At 41.8% G+C, this 19063-nt stretch overlaps 1 protein-coding gene across 5 annotated transcripts in view; it reads right to left on the bottom strand.

Moving 5' to 3' along the window:
- FRYL (FRY like transcription coactivator) overlaps positions 1-19063 on the bottom strand; it is a 916813-nt gene that overhangs the window by 527640 nt on the left and 370110 nt on the right. For all 5 annotated transcript variants that reach the window (XM_053703981.1, XM_053703978.1, XM_053703979.1 and 2 more), the window contains one exon: positions 3347-3546. In XM_053703981.1, coding sequence (XP_053559956.1) covers positions 3347-3466 — 120 coding nt within the window. In that variant the 5' untranslated portion in view covers positions 3467-3546. The remainder of the gene's footprint in view (positions 1-3346; positions 3547-19063) is intronic.

The raw sequence follows: 19063 nt of genomic DNA, 5'->3' as shown, positions 1-19063 counted from the left end.
TTTCGATATACAGCTCATTGCTGTCTATGTGTCTAAGCAGAGGCGCATTTTCTTGGCTCCTGGGGAACGCCGTGGACAGTACAGATACGTCAAGGGTAGGGGGCGTGACATGGTGCACAAGCTGAAGAAACGCTCTCTTCCGGTCGATGCACACGGAGGCTGTAAGCACCGCTTTGTTTTTTGCTATGTTTCTGTTGGCGTTCAGCCTTGTCCGCTAGAAAGGGACGAAAAGTAGATCCCTTAGGCTTAACCTTCTTATCCTGCGGTAGGAAAGTGCCCTTGCCTTCTGTAACCATGGATATGATCGAGTCCAATCCTGGACCGAACAGGATCTTTCCCTGAAATGGAAATATTGGCATCACAAATAAAAGAATTAGCGACTCTCAAGGCCTTAATTCTCTCCTGTATCTCGTCGATGGGAGTCTCCCTCTTGACCATGTCAGACAGAGCTTCACACCAATATGTCGCAGCTCCGGCAACCGCAGCTACCGCCGCTGCTGGCTGAAAAACAAACCCTGTATGTTGAAACATTTTTCTTAACATGTTCTCTAACTTTTATCCAGGAATCGGTGTCCGCTTCGCTAGCGTAGAGATAGCACCATCTACCTTAGGGACAGATCCCCATAGCTCCAGCTGAGAGTCCGGGATGGGGAACAGCTTCTTAAAGGAAGAAGGGGAAAAGGAAGAACCTAATCTTTCCCATTAATTCTTAATAATGTTAGCCATCTTAACAGGAACCGGGAAGGTCTGAGGCACCACCCTGTACTCATATACTTTATCCAGTTTAGGAATCGAAGGTTCCTCCGGTAGTTTTGGTTGCGGAACCTTGAGGGCAGCATGCACTTGCTTCAGTAAAAAGTGCAAATTTTCTATCCTAAATCTAAAGTCAGGCTCCTCAGCAGTCGGAGCTTTAGATGACAGACTCCGACCCAGAAGGAATGTCCTCCGAAAAGTCGGAGTCATCCTTGTCAGCGGATAATCTTTCCGAAATATCCATTGGAGTAGATGACCCCTGGGTTGGATCGCCATATTTGACATTATGCTTGCACTTCGCAGAACGTGGTAAGGCACTAATCACCTTAGACACCGCCGTTTGCAGCTGATACGCAAAATCTGGCGGCCAACGGATCTCTCCCGTAGGAGAAATAGTCGTTCCCTGGGGCGCTGAATGTGTAATCGGAGATGAATGTAGGGAACGCACCTCACGGGGCAAAGAACCTTCAGAGGTGGACTGCTCAGTAGTACAAGACATTCTATTCTTTTTAGATGTCGTAACTTTATCAAGGCATGTGGAACATAGATGAGCAGGCGGATCTACCAGAACCTCCTCACAATAAACACAGGTACTAGACTTTGTTAAAGAGGGAGTATCGTCTAACGCGTCAAGAGTCCTCCATAGCTTGCGCCTTTATTACGGACAAGATGTACTATATATAAAATGGCACCTTTAAAACCTCCAATGGCTGGGGCACTCACCACCTACTATGACCCGAACCAGAGAAACCGCTACGTCTCCTGTAACCGCCAGACAAGCAGAAGTCGATTAGGCCACACCCAGTCAGAAGGAATGCCTCGCAGTACCGCCCCTGCACTAGAGAGAAAAACGCACCAAATCGGCAACGTAAATACTCCCGGAAATTAAACTAAAAGTCCACCCATTGCCAGAGCCTCATCTCACACATATCGCAGCAATGACACAATAGACAATATCATGTATAAATTCCCCCCCCCCCCCCGTTCAATAATCCTCCTACCAGGGATATTAACCTTTGATTCTATAAAGATAAAAGGTATCACACTGTGAAACAATCTTAGCAGAATCTATGCCGTGGAACAGGAACACGGCCTCTCAAGTGTGACAGTGTAGTAGCATCGCTCCTGACATGGACTTCAGTGAGGAAAGCAGGCAGCGAAACTCGTCAACGCTGATTGCTTATGGAGCTGTTAAAATTAGTTGGGATGGTTTCGCAGAAAGACTCTCCCTGCATCTCCGGACTCTAACTTTCACCCAGGCTCTCACTGAGAGGCTGATAGGACTATTTAAAACAACAAGTTTTCGAAGAGTACTACCCTCCATAAGAAACTACTCCGAATATTCCTGTGACGAAAGGCAAAGAATGACTGGGGGATGATGGAAGTGGTGGAGGTATTTAAGCCTTTGGCTGGGGTGTCTTTGCCTCCTCCTGGTGGCCAGGTTCTTATTTCCCACAAGTAATGAATTAAGCCGTGGACTCTCCTCCCCTTTAGATGGATATATATATATATATATATATATATATATATATATATATATATATATATATATAGATAGATAGATAGATAGATAGATATATATATATATCAAAATATCTAATTTTTTAGTAGTGTAGTGATTGTCAATCTCAAAAATTGTACAGAATTCTAACCAAATCAATTACATGCATATGAAAAAAATCTGGTTTGTGGTGGATTATTCATCTTAAATCATAGCTGCACTATAATAAAGCATAAACGCATCAAGAAAAATATATATTTTTTTTTAACTAATTTATTGTTAAGATTAGACTTTTTACATTAAAACACTCCCACAACATAGGAAACACATAAATATTTATATAAGACCCGCTTCTGTATATAAAAAAGCACCTGATCCAAGATAGAATTAAAACGGACATTATACACTAGATTTTTCTTTGCATAAATGTTTTTGTAGATGATCCATTTATATAGCCCATACAGGTTTTTGTTAAAAAAAAAAGTTTTAGGAGACTACTGATGTATAACTCATCCAGCTTGCTCCTGTTTGTGTAAAGGGTCTTTTCATGTGCAGAGGAAGGGGGAGTCTGCTTTTTTTCCTATAGAATCACATGCAGTGGGTGTTCCAGCTAACCTTTTTCAACAGAGCTAAACATATATATAAATTGGTGTATACTGTTCCTTTAACAAAAAAATACAGAAATAAAAAAATGCTACAAGTTTTAACATAGTGGCCCCTACCCCCCTCCCTATCCAACACACACACAAATCTCACCAGTGTAAAATCAAGCTCTATTAGTAACTGTATAAGTTCCTTATCTATCATGCATCCAGTGCAAGCAGAGCCTGATTAGAAATATTGACTCATCTGGGAAATGAATTCACTATAGTGCTTGTTAATACTACAGAAACACCAACACTGTTACAGATTCTGTAGCAGATAGACATGGGACAGAACACAACTGCACAGTTTTTGCACAAAAGGATTCTGCTTTGTATAATTATAGTCTCAATGGTTGCCTGGGACAGCTTTGCCATGTGGGGATTAATGCAGCCTTCTCTGGCAGCCAAAGGGTTAACAGTGAGGGCTTTAAATGCACCAACGACTTACCAATGGTTCAGCCATCACCACTTCAATTTTCTTTTCAGCTTGAACTGCAAATTCTGCAAAGAGGCTCTTGATGACATACTCGCCAGGCTTGACATCTGGGTCGATAGTAATGCTGGACATGACGGCACTTCTCTTTTCCCACGTGCAGTTGTAGGTGGGAGTAACCCTCCGCTTGTTTACACTGCTGGCTGGTGCAGAGGCTGCAGAAAGTACAAACAGAATGTCAGACTTCCGTAATCAGACAAGGCTTACATAATAGTGATCAGCTGCTAGGTTACGCAGAAAGCTTTAATGTGATTAAGATAATTATTCATGGTAACCTAACTAAACAAAGATTATATATGATAAAACACACCAATCAATAGTAAATCAAAATGTGCAAAACTAATTACAAACTTAACCATTTAACAGGGACATTATTGTTTTCCTTGCTACACATATACGAGTATTTTAAAATGTATTACAGAGTGTTTTTGGAAAACATATATTCCTGTGCTGAAAATAAAGCACTTCTTGGTTTTATGCTTGTGGTTCATGTGGGAGTTTTCCTTGGATGTCAACATCTTCTATCCCAAGGACCAGTTATGCACAAACAAGCACTTCTTCTTAGTTTCAAAATCAGTTAAAACAGCTTTAACCAAACATTTTTAAAAAAAATGCAGTTTTATGTCCCTTTAAGCAGTTTACCCCAAAACTTTCTCCCCTTTAAATTGTTCACAATGATCCATTTTACCTGCTAGAATGTATTACAAATTGTTTACAAGTAGCTCCTTTACCCCTATTTTGGCATTTGAAGTAGCTGATTTAGCCTGTGGTATCCATACCTATACTGAAAGTTTCTATACTGAAGTATAGTCTATTGATAAGCCTATGCAAACAGCCAGCAGAATAAATTACACTCTCAGTGGGACACATAAAATGCTAATTCTCCATTTCTCTCTCTAAGTACTGAGCTTAGTATACAGACAAATATAAGATAAGGAAGCAAGTGTGTGTACACAAAGTGATAGCATAATGAGATATATTACCTGCAAGCCCACTGTAATAGGCTGTGGTTTCAAAGCACAAAACCAGCTAATTCATATACATAAATAAACCTGAAAATGCAATTACTCATACATTTTATAATCGCAGCTGGTATAACAAGTCATTGAAAATACATTAATGGTAAAACAATTTTAGAGTGTACTCTAAAGCATTCAATGCTGCATATATCTTGCTAAACCATTGCTCATTTGAATCAAGTAAATATTTTATTCCAGTGAATATTTTTTTTATTTATTTTTTTAAATTTGCCAGTCCTGCCAGTAAAAAAATTCACAGCATGTCTCCAGTGAAAAGCTCAGACAACTTAGATCTAGTGATTCGTTGTAATTACGCAGCCTTGCACAAAGTATATAGTATGCCTGACTATAGAGCATTGTACTAGATGATTTGGTCCGCCAGCTATGAATAATCTTTAATTGCACATAAATTATATTTGTGCTCCAAAACTAAGAGAAAATCATTTTAAATTCTGTAATAATGAAATGCTTGGGGGGGCACTGGACATGACCAGTGAGCCAATTAGTAGCTGCATATGCATGTATTCAACATTCAGTGGCTGTGCCCTACTCTGGAGCTGCAGTGTATTGTTCCCAAGCTGCTCTTTAGCTATGTGTTTTTGCATATGTTAAACTGAGTTGTAAGGTGCATTGATGCTAAAATATAATGCTCTGGAGAATCAGAGCATTTTATTTTAGCTAATCACTTTAAAGGGACAGTATACTGTAAAATAGTTTTTCCCTTAATGTATTTTCAATGACTTTTTATACCAGCAGCAGAGTATACAATGTATAAATGTATATATATATATAATATATGAATTAGCTGGTTTTGTGCTTTTAAACCGCAACCTATTAAAATGGGTTGAGCATGCAGATAATATCAGATCTCATTATGTTATCACTTTGTGTACACACACTTGCTTCCTTATCTTATATTTGTTGTAAAACCAAAGCTTAATACTTAGAGAAGACAATGGAAAATTAATGTTTTATTACTTAACTATCCTGCACCCCACTGGGAGTGTAATTTATGCGGCTGACTGTGTTTACACAGCCTGTATATAGCCTGGATAGAAGACCAGAAACTTTCAGTATAGGTGGGGATACCCCAGGCTAAATCAGTTATTTCAAATGCAGAAATAAGGATAAAGGAGCTAATTGTAAACAATTTAATACACTTAAGCAGGTAAAATGGATAATTGGGAACAATTTAAAATGGGAGAAACAATTTGGGTAAACTTCCCTTTAACTCCTTTACAGGGGGTTAAAGTCAGTTTCCGAGCAGAAATGAACTACAGGAAAATAGCTGAATACATCCAGTGTGCCCATGACAAGAGGAATGTGTGTGTAGCCACCAGCTTGCTCCATCACTAGTACACTGCTGCCCCTGAGCCTACCTAGGTAAAATAATAAAATAAAAAAAGATACCAAGAGAACAAAGTAAAATGTAATAACAGAACGAAATGAAAAAGTCTGACAATTGCATTATCTATCCAAACCAAAAAAGCATAATTTTAACTTTAATGTCCCTTTAAGCAATGAAACCAACAGTCCTCTAAAAACAACTATGAGAGTAGAGCACGTTAAACAGATAATTAGAAATAATAATCACAACACAAAATTGGTAACTACAGTGAAGCGACTACAATTTCCACCAGGGGAATGCTAGGACATCCTAAAGACAATGCAAATAAATTGTAACTTACACATGGGACATCAGAGATCTATGGCTAATTAAAGCATAGAAAGTACAGAGCTGTTAACCCAATAACCAACAAAAAGAATGTTTTTTCCACCAGTAATAAGGCAATATGGATAAAATGCCCCCAACAACCCTATACAAAGTAAGTGAAAATGTCACCTTTACCCTCTCCACAAAAATGATGTTCTAGTGCCTGCCAGTAACAGGTGTGACACTGTCCTTGTAAGGGTACTAAACAAGGGTGGTAGTTTGAAAAAGGAGGGGGGACTATAATAAAAAGGAAAAAAAGATCATAGAAAGTAGTTTAAAAATAGTTAAAGGAGATCTCTAAGTAGTGATCAAGCAGTCACAAGTAGAACGATTTAAAACTCAAGGAAGAAAAGAGCGGACAATACAACAATTGAGAGCCAGAGTGTGACACCAGCAGCACAACAAGATCAGTTTATTACACTATGAAAAAATATATATATATATCACAATTTCAAAAAGTTATATAAAATCATATATAAAAACATGATAGTACCAGCCAATACAGGCTCCTAAATAAATCAAGCAAACCTTTATCTTATAAGGGTACCCTTATTATTATTGATGCAGACTAATATCAGTTCTCAAACTAAATAAATGCTCCCTCTGGCACTTAAAGGGACATAAAACCTAACATTTTTCTTTACGGATACAGATTGATCATACAATTTTAAATAACTTTCCAATGTACTTCTATTATCTAATTTGCTTAATTCTTTTGGCATCCTTTGTTAAAGAAGCCACAATGCACTACTGGGAGTTGCTGAAAGCCAATGGCAAGGTGCATATATGTGCAGCCACCAATCAGCAACTTCTAAATCTAGCTAGGTATTTTTTTTCAACAAGGGAAACAAATTAGATAGAAATAAATTGGACATTTTTAAATTGCATGCTTTATCTAAATCATGAAAGAAAAAAAATGTTGTTTTAATGTCCCTTTAAGTGTTCTTCATAGAATATTTTGTCAGCTGAGTGGCATGAAGTAGCCAGAGTACACTTCTCAATCCCTAGTGGTAGGCAGGGTTGACAGCACTATGTATAAACTGGCTCCAGAATAATGCCAAGGCAAACTGTTTCTTTCCTATGAACCCATGTGTTTAATATATAATCTGGTATTGTTCGTTCTTTTCTTCCTTAAGTTTTAAATTAAGGGCTAGGTTCCCGAAACGGCGCTTTATACATGACCCAGATGTATTGATAATAAAGGTCGCTTTTATCTTCAAAAGTGCTGCTATTTGTGGATATTTGTTGAAGGTTGGACAGCTTCCTTGTATCGACATGCACTACACAGCAGGTGCTGTGCTTATTGGTGTATGAGTTTTAAATAAGTAGTTTTACAAAAAAAGTTTAAATGGGTTTTCAGACTCAAAAAACATAATTTATGCTTACCTGATAAATTTATTTCTCTTGTAGTGTGTTCAGTCCACGGGTCATCCATTACTTATGGGATATATTCTCCTTCCCAACAGGAAGTTGCAAGAGGATCACCCAAGCAGAGCTGCTATATAGCTCCTCCCCTCACATGTCATATCCAGTCATTCAACCGAAACAAGACGAGAAAGGAGAAACTATAGGGTGCAGTGGTGACTGGAGTTTAATTAAAATTTAGAACTACCTCAAAAAAAGACAGGGCGGGCCATGGACTGAACACACTACAAGAGAAATAAATTTATCAGGTAAGCATAAATTATGTTTTCTCTTCTTAAGTGTGTTCAGTCCCTGGGTCATCCATTACTTATGGGATACCAATACCAAAGCTAAAGTACACGGATGATGGGAGGGACAAGGCAGGAACTTTAAACAGAAGGAACCACTGCCTGTAGAACCTTTCTCCCAAAAACAGCCTCCGAAGAAGCAAAAGTGTCAAATTTGTAAAATTTTGAAAAGGTATGAAGTGAAGACCAAGTTGCAGCCTTGAAAATCTGTTCAACAGAGGCCTCATTCTTAAAGGCCCAGGTGGAAGCCACAGCTCTAGTGGAATGAGCTGTAATTCTTTCAGGTGGCTGCTGTCCAGCAGTCTCATAGGCTAAACGTATTATGCTACGAAGCCAAAAAGAGAGAGAGGTGGCCGAAGCCTTTTGACCTCTCCTCTGTCCAGAATAAACGACAAACAGAGAAGAAGTTTGCCGAAAATCTTTAGTTGCCTGTAAGTAGAACTTCAGGGCACGGACTACGTCCAGATTATGCAAAAGACGTTCCTTCTTTGAAGAAGGATTAGGACATAATGATGGAACAACAATCTCCTGATTGATATTCCTATTAGAAACAACCTTAGGTAAAAACCCTGGTTTAGTACGCAGAACTACCTTGTCTGAATGAAAAATCAGATAAGGAGAATCACAATGTAAGGCAGATAACTCAGAGACTCTCCGAGCCGAGGAAATAGCCATCAAAAACAGAACTTTCCATGATAAAAGCTTAATATCAATGGAATGAAGGGGTTCAAACGGAACCCCCTGAAGAACTTTAAGAACCAAGTTTAAGCTCCACGGGGGAGCAACAGTTTTAAACACAGGCTTAATCCTAGCCAAAGCCTGACAAAAAGCCTGGACGTCTGGGTTCTGTGCCAGACGTTTATGCAAAAGAATAGACAGAGCAGAAATCTGCCCCTTTAACGAACTAGCGGATAAACCCTTTTCCAAACCCTCTTGTAGAAAAGACAATATTCTAGGAATCCTAACTCTTGGATTCACACCAATATAAATATTTACGCCATATCATATGGTAAATTTTTCTGGTAACCGGCTTCCGAGCCTGTATTAATTTATCAATAACCGACTCCGAGAAACCACGCTTTGATAGAATCAAGCGTTCAATCTCCATGCAGTCAGCCTCAGAGAAATTAGGCTTGGATGGTTGAAAGGACCCTGAATTAGAAGGTCCTGCCTCAGAGGCAGAGACCATGGTGGACAGGACGACATGTCCACTAGGTCTGCATACCAGGTCCTGCGTGGCCACGCAGGCGCTATCAGAATCACAGATGCTCTCTCCTGTTTGATCCTGGCAATCAGACGAGGTAGCAACGGAAACGGTGGAAACACATAAGCCATGTTGAAAACCCAAGGGGCTGCTAGTGCATCTATCAGCACCGCTCCCGGGTCCCTGGACCTGGATCCGTAACAAGGAAGCTTGGCGTTCTGGCGAGATGCCATGAGATCCAGTTCCGGTTCGCCCCAACGAAGAATCAGTTGAGCAAATACCTCCGGGTGAAGTTCCCACTCCCCCGGGTGAAAGGTCTGGCGACTTAGAAAGTCCGCCTCCCAGTTCTCCACGCCAGGGATGTAGATCGCTGACAGGTGGCAAGAGTGAGACTCTGCCCAGCGAATTATCTTTGAGACTTCTAACATCGCTAGGGAACTCCTGGTTCCCCCTTGATGATTGATGTAAGCCACAGTCGTGATGTTGTCCGACTGAAATCTGATGAACCTCAGTGTTGCTAACTGAGGCCAAGCTAGAAGAGCATTGAATATTGCTCTTAATTCCAGAATGTTTATTGGGAGGAGTTTCTCCTCCTGAGTCCACGATCCCTGAGCCTTCAGGGAATTCCAGACTGCGCCCCAGCCTAGTAGGCTGGCATCTGTTGTTACAATCGTCCAATCTGGTCTGCGAAAAGTCATTCCCTTGGACAGATGAATCCGAGACAACCACCAGAGAAGAGAATCTCTGGCCTCCTGGTCCAGATTTAGTAAAGGGGACAGATCTGAGTAATCCCCATTCCACTGACTTAGCATGCATAATTGCAGCGGTCTGAGATGCAGGCGCGCAAACGGCACTATGTCCATTGCTGCGACCATTAAGCCGATTACTTCCATGCACTGAGCTACTGATGGGCTTGGAATGGAATGAAGGACACGGCAAGCATTTAGGATTTTTGATAACCTGGACTCCGTCAGGTAAATCTTCATCTCTACAGAATCTATAAGAGTCCCTAGAAAGGGAACCCTTGTGAGTGGTAACAGAGAACTCTTTTCCATGTTCACTTTCCACCCATGCGACCTCAGAAATGCTAGAACTATCTCTGTATGAGACTTTGCATTTTGAAAACTTGACGCTTGTATCAGAATGTCGTCTAGGTACGGAGCCACCGCTATGCCTTGCGGTCTTAGTACCGCCAGAAGCGAGCCCAGAACCTTTGTAAAAATTCTCAGGGCCGTAGCTAACCCGAAGGGAAGAGCTACAAACTGGTAATGCCTGTCTAGAAAGGCAAACCTTAGGTACCGATAATGATCTTTGTGAATCGGTATGTGAAGGTAGGCATCCTTTAAGTCCACTGTGGTCATATACTGACCCTCTTGGATCATGGGTAGGATGGTTCGAATAGTCTCCATTTTGAATGATGGAACTCTTAGGAATTTGTTTAAGATTTTTAGGTCCAAGATTGGTCTGAAGGTTCCCTCCTTCTTGGGAACCACAAACAGATTTGAGTAAAATCCTTGCCCTTGTTCCGTCCGCGGAACTGGGTGGATCACCCCCATTACTAGGAGGTCTTGTACACAGTGAAGAAAAGCCTCTTTCTTTATTTGGTTTGCTGATAACCTTGAAAGATGAAATCTCCCTTGTGGAGAAGCTTTGAAGTCCAGAAGGTATCCCTGAGATATAATCTCCAACGCCCAGGGATCCTGGACATCTCTTGCCCAAGCCTGGGCGAAGAGAGAAAGTCTGCCCCCCACTAGATGCGTTTCCGGATAGGGGGCCCTCTCTTCATGCTGTCTTAGGGGCAGAAGTAGGCTTTCTGGCCTGCTTGCCCTTGTTCCAGGACTGGTTGCTTTTCCAACCCTGTCTGTAATGAGCAGTAGTTCCTTCCTGTTTTGGAGCGGAGGAAGTTGATGCTGCTCCTGCCTTGAAGTTACGAAAGTCACGAAAACTAGACTGTTTGGCCTTTGATTTGGCCCTGTCCTGAGGAAGGGTGTGACCCTTACCTCCAGTAATGTCAGCAATAATCTCCTTCAAGCCGGGCCCGAATAAGGTTTGCCCTTTGAAAGGAATATTAAGCAATTTAGATTTAGAAGTTACATCTGCTGACCAGGATTTAAGCCATAGCGCTCTGCGCGCTTGGATGGCGAATCCGGAGTTTTTAGCCGTTAGTTTGGTTAAATGCACAACGGCATCCGAAACAAATGCATTAGCTAGCTTAAGGGCTTTAAGCTTGTTCATAGTCTCATCCAATGGTGCTGTGCGAATAGCCTCTTCCAGAGACTCAAACCAGAATGCCGCTGCAGCAGTGACAGGTGCAATGCATGCAAGGGGCTGTAATATAAAACCTTGTTGAACAAACATTTTCTTAAGGTAACCTTCTAATTTTTTATCCATTGGATCTGAGAAAGCACAACTATCCTCCACCGGAATAGTGGTACGCTTGGCTAAAGTAGAAACTGCTCCCTCCACCTTAGGGACCGTCTGCCATAAGTCTCGTGTGGTGGCGTCTATAGGGAACATCTTTCTAAATATCGGAGGAGGGGAAAAAGGCACACCGGGTTTATCCCACTCCTTGCTAATAATCTCTGTAAGCCTTTTAGGTATAGGAAAAACGTCAGTACACACCGGTACCGCATAGTATTTATCCAGTCTACATAATTTCTCTGGGATTGCGACCGTGTCGCAATCATTCAGAGCCGCTAATACCTCCCCTAGCAATACACGGAGGTTCTCAAGCTTAAATTTAAAATTTGATATTTCTGAATCCGGTCTCCCTGGATCAGATCCGTCACCCACAGAATGAAGCTCTCCGTCCTCATGTTCTGCAAATTGTGACGCAGTGTCAGACATGGCCCTCATATCATCAGCGCGCTCTGTCCTTAACCCAGAGCTATCGCGCTTGCCTCTTAACTCAGGCAAATTAGATAATACTTCTTTCATAACATTAGCCATATCTTGTAAAGTGATTTGTAAGTGCCTAGATGTGCTTGGCGCCACAATCTCACGCACCTCCTGAGCGGGAGGCGAAGGTACTGACACGTGAGGAGAGTTAGGCGGCATAACTTCCCCCTCATTGTCTGGTGATAATGTCTTTACCGGTAAAGACAGACTTTTATTTAAAGTAACATCAATACAATTGGTACACATATTTCTATTGGGCTCCACATTGGCCTTTAAACATAATGAGCAAGCAGATTCATCTGTGTCAGACATGTTTAAACAGACTAGCAATGAAGCTATCAAGCTTGGAAATTTCTTTCAATAAGTTTACAAGCAATATAAAAAACGCTGCAGCGCTTTTAAAAACACAAAAAAACTGTCACAGTTGAAATAACAATGAACTAGTACAGTTATAGCAACCAATTTTAAACAGTAAATGTATGAAATTAGCAGAGGATTGCACCCATTAGCAAAAGGATGATTAACCCCTCAATACCCAAAACGGATAATCAATTTAAGATTTAACGCTTTTCTCACAGTCAAACACACTGTCACAGGTCTGCTGTGACTGATTACCTCCCTCAAAAATGAATTTTGAAGACCCCTGAGCTCTCTGGAGACATCCTGGATCGAAGAGGAAGAAGCAGGAAGACTGTGCTAGAATTTAAACTGCGCAACAAGGCGCTAATAAAGGTCCCTCCCACTCATATTACAACAGTGGGAGACCTGATATAACTGTTTCTATGCAGAAATATATACGTTAGCCATGTGGAAAAAAATCATGCCCAAAAAGATTTATCACCAAAGTACCTCACAAAAACGAATAACATGCCAGTAAACGTTTTAAAAAACAACTTTCCAGTGTTATGTAAGGTTATCACTAAGCCTGCTACCAGTCGCTTCTACTGTAGTTAAGGCTCATACATTTATTTCAGTACTAACAGTATTTAAAGTCAAATTCTAGTCCCTAGAAAATAACTCAACTGCGCATACATTTATCAGCCTGATACCAGTCGCTACTACTGCCTTAAAGGCTGTACTTACGTCATATGGGTAACAGCAGTGTTTTCTTAGTCAATTCCATTCCTAGAAAATATTTTACTGCACATACCTCATTTGTGGGGGACCCCGCACGCTATTCCCTTCTCTGAAGTTACCCCACTCCTCAGAATGTGCGAGAACAGCCAGTGGATCTTAGTTACGTCTGCTAAGATCATAGAAAAAAGCAGGCAGATTCTTCTTCTAAATACTGCCTGAGAGAATAAACAGCACACTCCGGTGCTATTTTAAAATAACAAACTTTTGATTGAAGAATATTAAGTAAAAAAAAAAACCTCCCATCTCCTCTCACAACCTCCTTTGTTGAGACTTGCAAGAGAATGACTGGGTATGACATGTGAGGGGAGGAGCTATATTGCAGCTCTGCTTGGGTGATCCTCTTGCAACTTCCTGTTGGGAAGGAGAATATATCCCATAAGTAATGGATGACCCATGGACAGAACACACTTAACAAGAGAAAAACAAAAACATTTCTTCCACGATTCAGATAGAACATGCAATTTTACACAACTTTCCAATTTACTTCTATTGTCTAATTTTTGTTAAAAAGGAGGGACATAAGCTCAGGAGCCTGCATGTGTCTGGAGCACTATATTGAAACTGTTTTGCAAAAATGTTATTAATTGCAAGAGCACTAGATGGCAGCACTATATTCTGCCATGTAATGCTCTAGACCCTTCCCTATGTATCTTTTCAACAAAGAATACCATGAGAACAAAGCACATTTGATAATAGAAGTACATGGGGGAAAAAAATTAATGTTGTATACTCTGAATCACAAAATAAAGTTTTTGGGTTTCATATACCTTTAAAGTAAGTTATTGGTTAATGCTGCTAGTGAATCGCCAATTGCTAAAACAATTAATGTTTCAATTTGTGGCATTTCCAATTAAAATAAAAATTGTAAAAAAAAAAAAAAAAAAAGTAAAAAAAGTAAATAAATGCATTTTCTATTATAGCTTACAGAAAAAAACAAATTTGCCTAAACAAATTGATGTCTATAATAAATGTCTGGACCATTTGTAATATGATATAATACTTGTGTTCCAGAAACAGAACAAAACTGAAAATGGTTCATATAATTAAAAATATTACATCAACCTTTAAGAGTACTATCCCCCTGGCAAACATTTCTAGAGTTCATGACTGTTAAAGGACCAGTAAGTGCAGTAATTTGTATAATTAAAAGTGTGTGATAAAAGGACAATGCAATAGCACATAGGGGCCGATTTTAATGCAGGCTCGCCGGTAACAGGAGTTAAGAAGTAGCTGTCTTAAGACCGCTGCTCCTTAACTTGTCCGCCACCTCTGGGCGGCCAGCAATCAGCGCGATTGGATACGATCGGGTTAATTGACGCCCCCTGCTAGCGTCCGATTGGCCGTGAAAGTGCAGGGGGCAGCATTGCACAAGCATTTCACAATGTGCGGCTGACATGATCCGCTACAGCGGATCATATTCGTCCGCACAATGTTAAATCGGTCCCTTAGTTTGAACTTCAAATAAGTAGTATCTTTTCTACTACTCCCCCTGTACCGTGTGACAGCCATCAGCCAATCACAAATGCATATTCTGGGCATTCTTGCACATGGTCAGTAGGAGCTGGCGACTCAAAAAGTGTAAAAGACTGTGCACATTTTATTAATGGAAGTAAATTGTTTAAAATTGCATGCTTTAGCTGAATCATGAAAGTTTAATTTTGACTGGAGTGTCCTTTTAAACTCAAACAAGACATATACAGCAAAGGTGTATTCTGTACAGGTCTAAAAAACAGAATTTATGTTTACCTGATAAATTACTTTCTCCAACGGTGTGTCCGGTCCACGGCGTCATCCTTACTTGTGGGATATTCTCTTCCCCAACAGGAAATGGCAAAGAGCCCAGCAAAGCTGGTCACATGATCCCTCCTAGGCTCCGCCTACCCCAGTCATTCGACCGACGTTAAGGAGGAATATTTGCATAGGAGAAACCATATGTTACCGTGGTGACTGTAGTTAAAGAAAATAAATTATCAGACCTGATTAAAAAAACCAGGGCGGGCCGTGGACCGGACACACCGTTGGAGAAAGTAATTTATCAGGTAAACATAAATTCTGTTTTCTCCAACATAGGTGTGTCCGGTCCACGGCGTCATCCTTACTTGTGGGAACCAATACCAAAGCTTTAGGACACGGATGAAGGGAGGGAGCAAATCAGGTCACCTAAATGGAAGGCACCACGGCTTGCAAAACCTTTCTCCCAAAAATAGCCTCAGAAGAAGCAAAAGTATCAAATTTGTAAAATTTAGAAAAAGTGTGCAGTGAAGACCAAGTCGCTGCCTTACATATCTGATCAACAGAAGCCTCGTTCTTGAAGGCCCATGTGGAAGCCACAGCCCTAGTGGAGTGAGCTGTGATTCTTTCAGGAGGCTGCCGTCCGGCAGTCTCATAAGCCAATCGGATAATGCTTTTAATCCAGAAGGAGAGAGAGGTAGAAGTTGCTTTTTGACCTCTCCGTTTACCAGAATAAACAACAAACAAAGACAAAGTTTGTCTGAAATCCTTAGTAGCTGCGAAGTAAACTTTGAGAGCACGAACTACATCCAAGTTGTGCAACAAACGTTCCTTCTTTGAAACTGGATTAGGACACAAAGAAGGCACAACTATCTCCTGGTTAATGTTTTTGTTAGAAACAACTTTTGGAAGAAAACCAGGTTTAGTACGCAAAACCACCTTATCTGCATGGAACACCAGATAAGGAGAAGAACACTGCAGAGCAGATAATTCTGAAACTCTTCTAGCAGAAGAAATTGCAACCAAAAACAAAACTTTCCAAGATAATAACTTAATATCAACGGAATGTAAGGGTTCAAACGGAACCCCCTGAAGAACTGAAAGAACTAGGTTGAGACTCCCAGGAGGAGTCAAAATTTTGTAAACAGGCTTGATTCTAACCAGAGCCTGAACAAAGGCTAGAACATCCGGCACAGCTGCCAGCTTTTTTGTGAAGTAACACAGACAAGGCAGAAATCTGTCCCATCAAGGAACTTGCAGATAATCCTTTTTTCAATCCTTCTCGAAGGAAGGATAGACTCTTAGGAATCTTAACCTTGTCCCAAGGGAATCCTGCAGATTCACACCAACAGATATACCAAATTATGTGGTAATTTTTCTGGTTACAGGCTTTCAGGCCTGAACAAGAGTATTAATAACAGAATCTGAGAACCCTCGCTTTGATAAGATCAAGCGTTCAATCTCCAAGCAGTCAGCTGGAGTGGGTCGAACGGACCTAGAACAAGAAGGTCTGTCAAAGGTAGCTTCCATGGTGGAGCCGATGACATATTCACCAGATCTGCATACCAAGTCCTGCGTGGCCACGCAGGAGCTATCAAAATCACCGACGCCCTCTCCTGATTGATCCTGGCTACCAGCCTGGGGATGAGAGGAAACGGCGGGAACACATAAGCTAGTTTGAAGGTCCAAGGTGCTACTAGTGCATCCACTAGAGCCGCCTTGGGATCCCTGGATCTGTACCCGTAGTAAGGAACTCTGAAGTTCTGACGAGAGGCCATCAGATCCATGTCTGGAATGCCCCACGGTTGAGTGACTTGGGCAAAGATTTCCGGATGGAGTTCCCACTCCCCCGGATGCAATGTCTGACGACTCAGAAAATCCGCTTCCCAATTTTCCACTCCTGGGATGTGGATAGCAGACAGGTGGCAGGAGTGAGACTCCGCCCATAGAATGATTTTGGTCACTTCTTCCATCGCTAGGGAACTCCTTGTTCCCCCCTGATGGTTGATGTATGAACTTGGCCCTCGCTAGCTGAGGCCAAGCTTTGAGAGCATTGAATATCGCTCTCAGTTCCAGAATATTTATCGGTAGAAGAGATTCTACCCGAGACCAAAGACCCTGAGCTTTCAGGGATCCCCAGACCGCGCCCCAGCCCATCAGACTGGCGTCGGTCGTGACAATGACCCACTCTGGTCTGCGGAAGGTCATCCCTTGTGACAGGTTGTCCAGGGACAGCCACCAACGGAATGAGTCTCTGGTCCTCTGATTTACTTGTATCTTCGGAGACAAGTCTGAATAGTCCCCATTCCACTGACTGAGCATGAACAGTTGTAATGGTCTTAGATGAATGCGCACAAAAGGAACTATGTCCATTGTCGCTACCATCAAACCTATCACTTCCATGCACTGCGCTATGGAAGGAAGAGGAACGGAATGAAGTATCCGACAAGAGTCTAGAAGTTTTGTTTTACTGGCTTCTGTCAGAAAAATCCTCATTTCTAAGGAGTCTATTATAGTTCCCAAGAAGGGAACCCTCGTTGACGGAGATAGAGAACTCTTTTCCACGTTCACTTTCCATCCGTGAGATCTGAGAAAGGCCAGGACAATGTCCGTGTGAGCCTTTACTTGAGGAAGGGACGACGCTCGAATCAGAATGTCGTCCAAGTAAGGTACTACAGCAATGCCCCTTGGTCTTAGCACCGCCAGAAGGGACCCTAGTACCTATGAGAAAATCCTAGGAGCAGTGGCTAATCCGAAAGAAAATGCCACGAACTGGAAATGCTTGTCCAGGAATGCAAACCTTAGGAACCGATGATGTTCCTTGTGGATAGGAATATGTAGATACGCATCCTTGAAATCCACCTTGGTCATGAATTGACCTTCCTGGATGGAAGGAAGAAGTTTTCGAATGGTTTCCATCTTGAACGATGGAACCTTGAGAAACTTGTTCAAGATCTTGAGATCTAAGATTGATCTGAACGTTCCCTCTTTTTTGGGAACTATGAACAGATTGGAGTAGAACCCCATCCCTTGTTCTCCTAATGGAACAGGATGAATCACTCCCATTTTTAGCAGGTCTTCTACCCAATGTAAGAATGCCTGTCTTCTTATGTGGTCTGAAGACAACTGAGACCTGTGGAACCTCCCCCTTGGAGGAAGCCCCTTGAACTCCAGAGAATAACCTTGGGAGACTATTTCTAGCGCCCAAGGATCCAGAACATCTCTTTCCCAAGCCTGAGCGAAGAGAGAGAGTCTGCCCCCCACCAGATCCGGTCCCGGATCGGGGGCCCGCATTTCATGCTGTCTTGGTAGCAGTGGCAGGTTTCCTGGCCTGCTTTCCTTTGCTCCAGCCTTGCATAGGTCTCCAGGCTGGATTGGCTTGAGAAGTATTACCTTCCTGCTTAGAGGACGTAGCCCTTGGGGCTGATCCGTTTCTGCGAAAGGGACGAAACTTAGGTTTATTTTTGGTCTTGAAAAGACCTATCCTGAGGAAGGGCGTGGCCCTTGCCCCCAGTGATATCAGAGATAATCTCTTTCAAGTCAGGGCCAAAGAGTGTTTTCCCCTTGAAAGGAATGTCAAGCAATTTGTTCTTGGAAGACGCATCCGCTGCCCAAGATTTTAACCAAGCGCTCTGCGCCACAATAGCAAACCCAGAATTTTTTCGCCGCTAACCTAGCCAATTGCAAGGTGGCGTCTAGGGTGAAAGAATTAGCCAATTTAAGAGCACGAATTCTGTCCATAATCTCCTCATAAGAAGAAGAATTACTAATAATCGCCTTTCCTAGCTCATCAAACTAGAAACACGCGGCTGCAGTGACAGGGACAATGCATGCAATTGGTTGTAGAAGGGAACCTTGCTGAACAAACATCTTTAGCAGACCTTCTAATTTTTTATCCATAGGATCTTGGAAAGCACAACTATCTTCTATGGGTATAGTGGCGCGCTTGTGTAGAGTAGAAACCGCCCCCTCGACCTTGGGGACTGTCTGCCATCAGTCCTTTCTGGGGTCGACTATAGGAAAACAATTTTATAAATATGGGGGGAGGTACTAAAGGTATACCGGGCCTGTCCCATTCTTTACTAACAATGTACGCCACCCGCTTGGATATAGGAAAAGCTTCGGGGGGCCCCGGGGCCACTAAGAACTTTTCCATTTTACATAGTGGTTCTGGAATGACCAGATAATCACAATCATCCAAATTGGATAACACCTCCTTAAGCAGAGCGCGGAGATGTTCCAACTTAAATTTAAAAG

The sequence above is a fragment of the Bombina bombina genome, chromosome 2 (genome assembly GCF_027579735.1).
Source record: "Bombina bombina isolate aBomBom1 chromosome 2, aBomBom1.pri, whole genome shotgun sequence".
Lineage (NCBI taxonomy): Eukaryota > Metazoa > Chordata > Amphibia > Anura > Bombinatoridae > Bombina > Bombina bombina.
The sequence above is the reverse complement of the archived record's forward strand: the minus strand, read 5'-3'. Positions and strand labels throughout refer to the sequence as shown.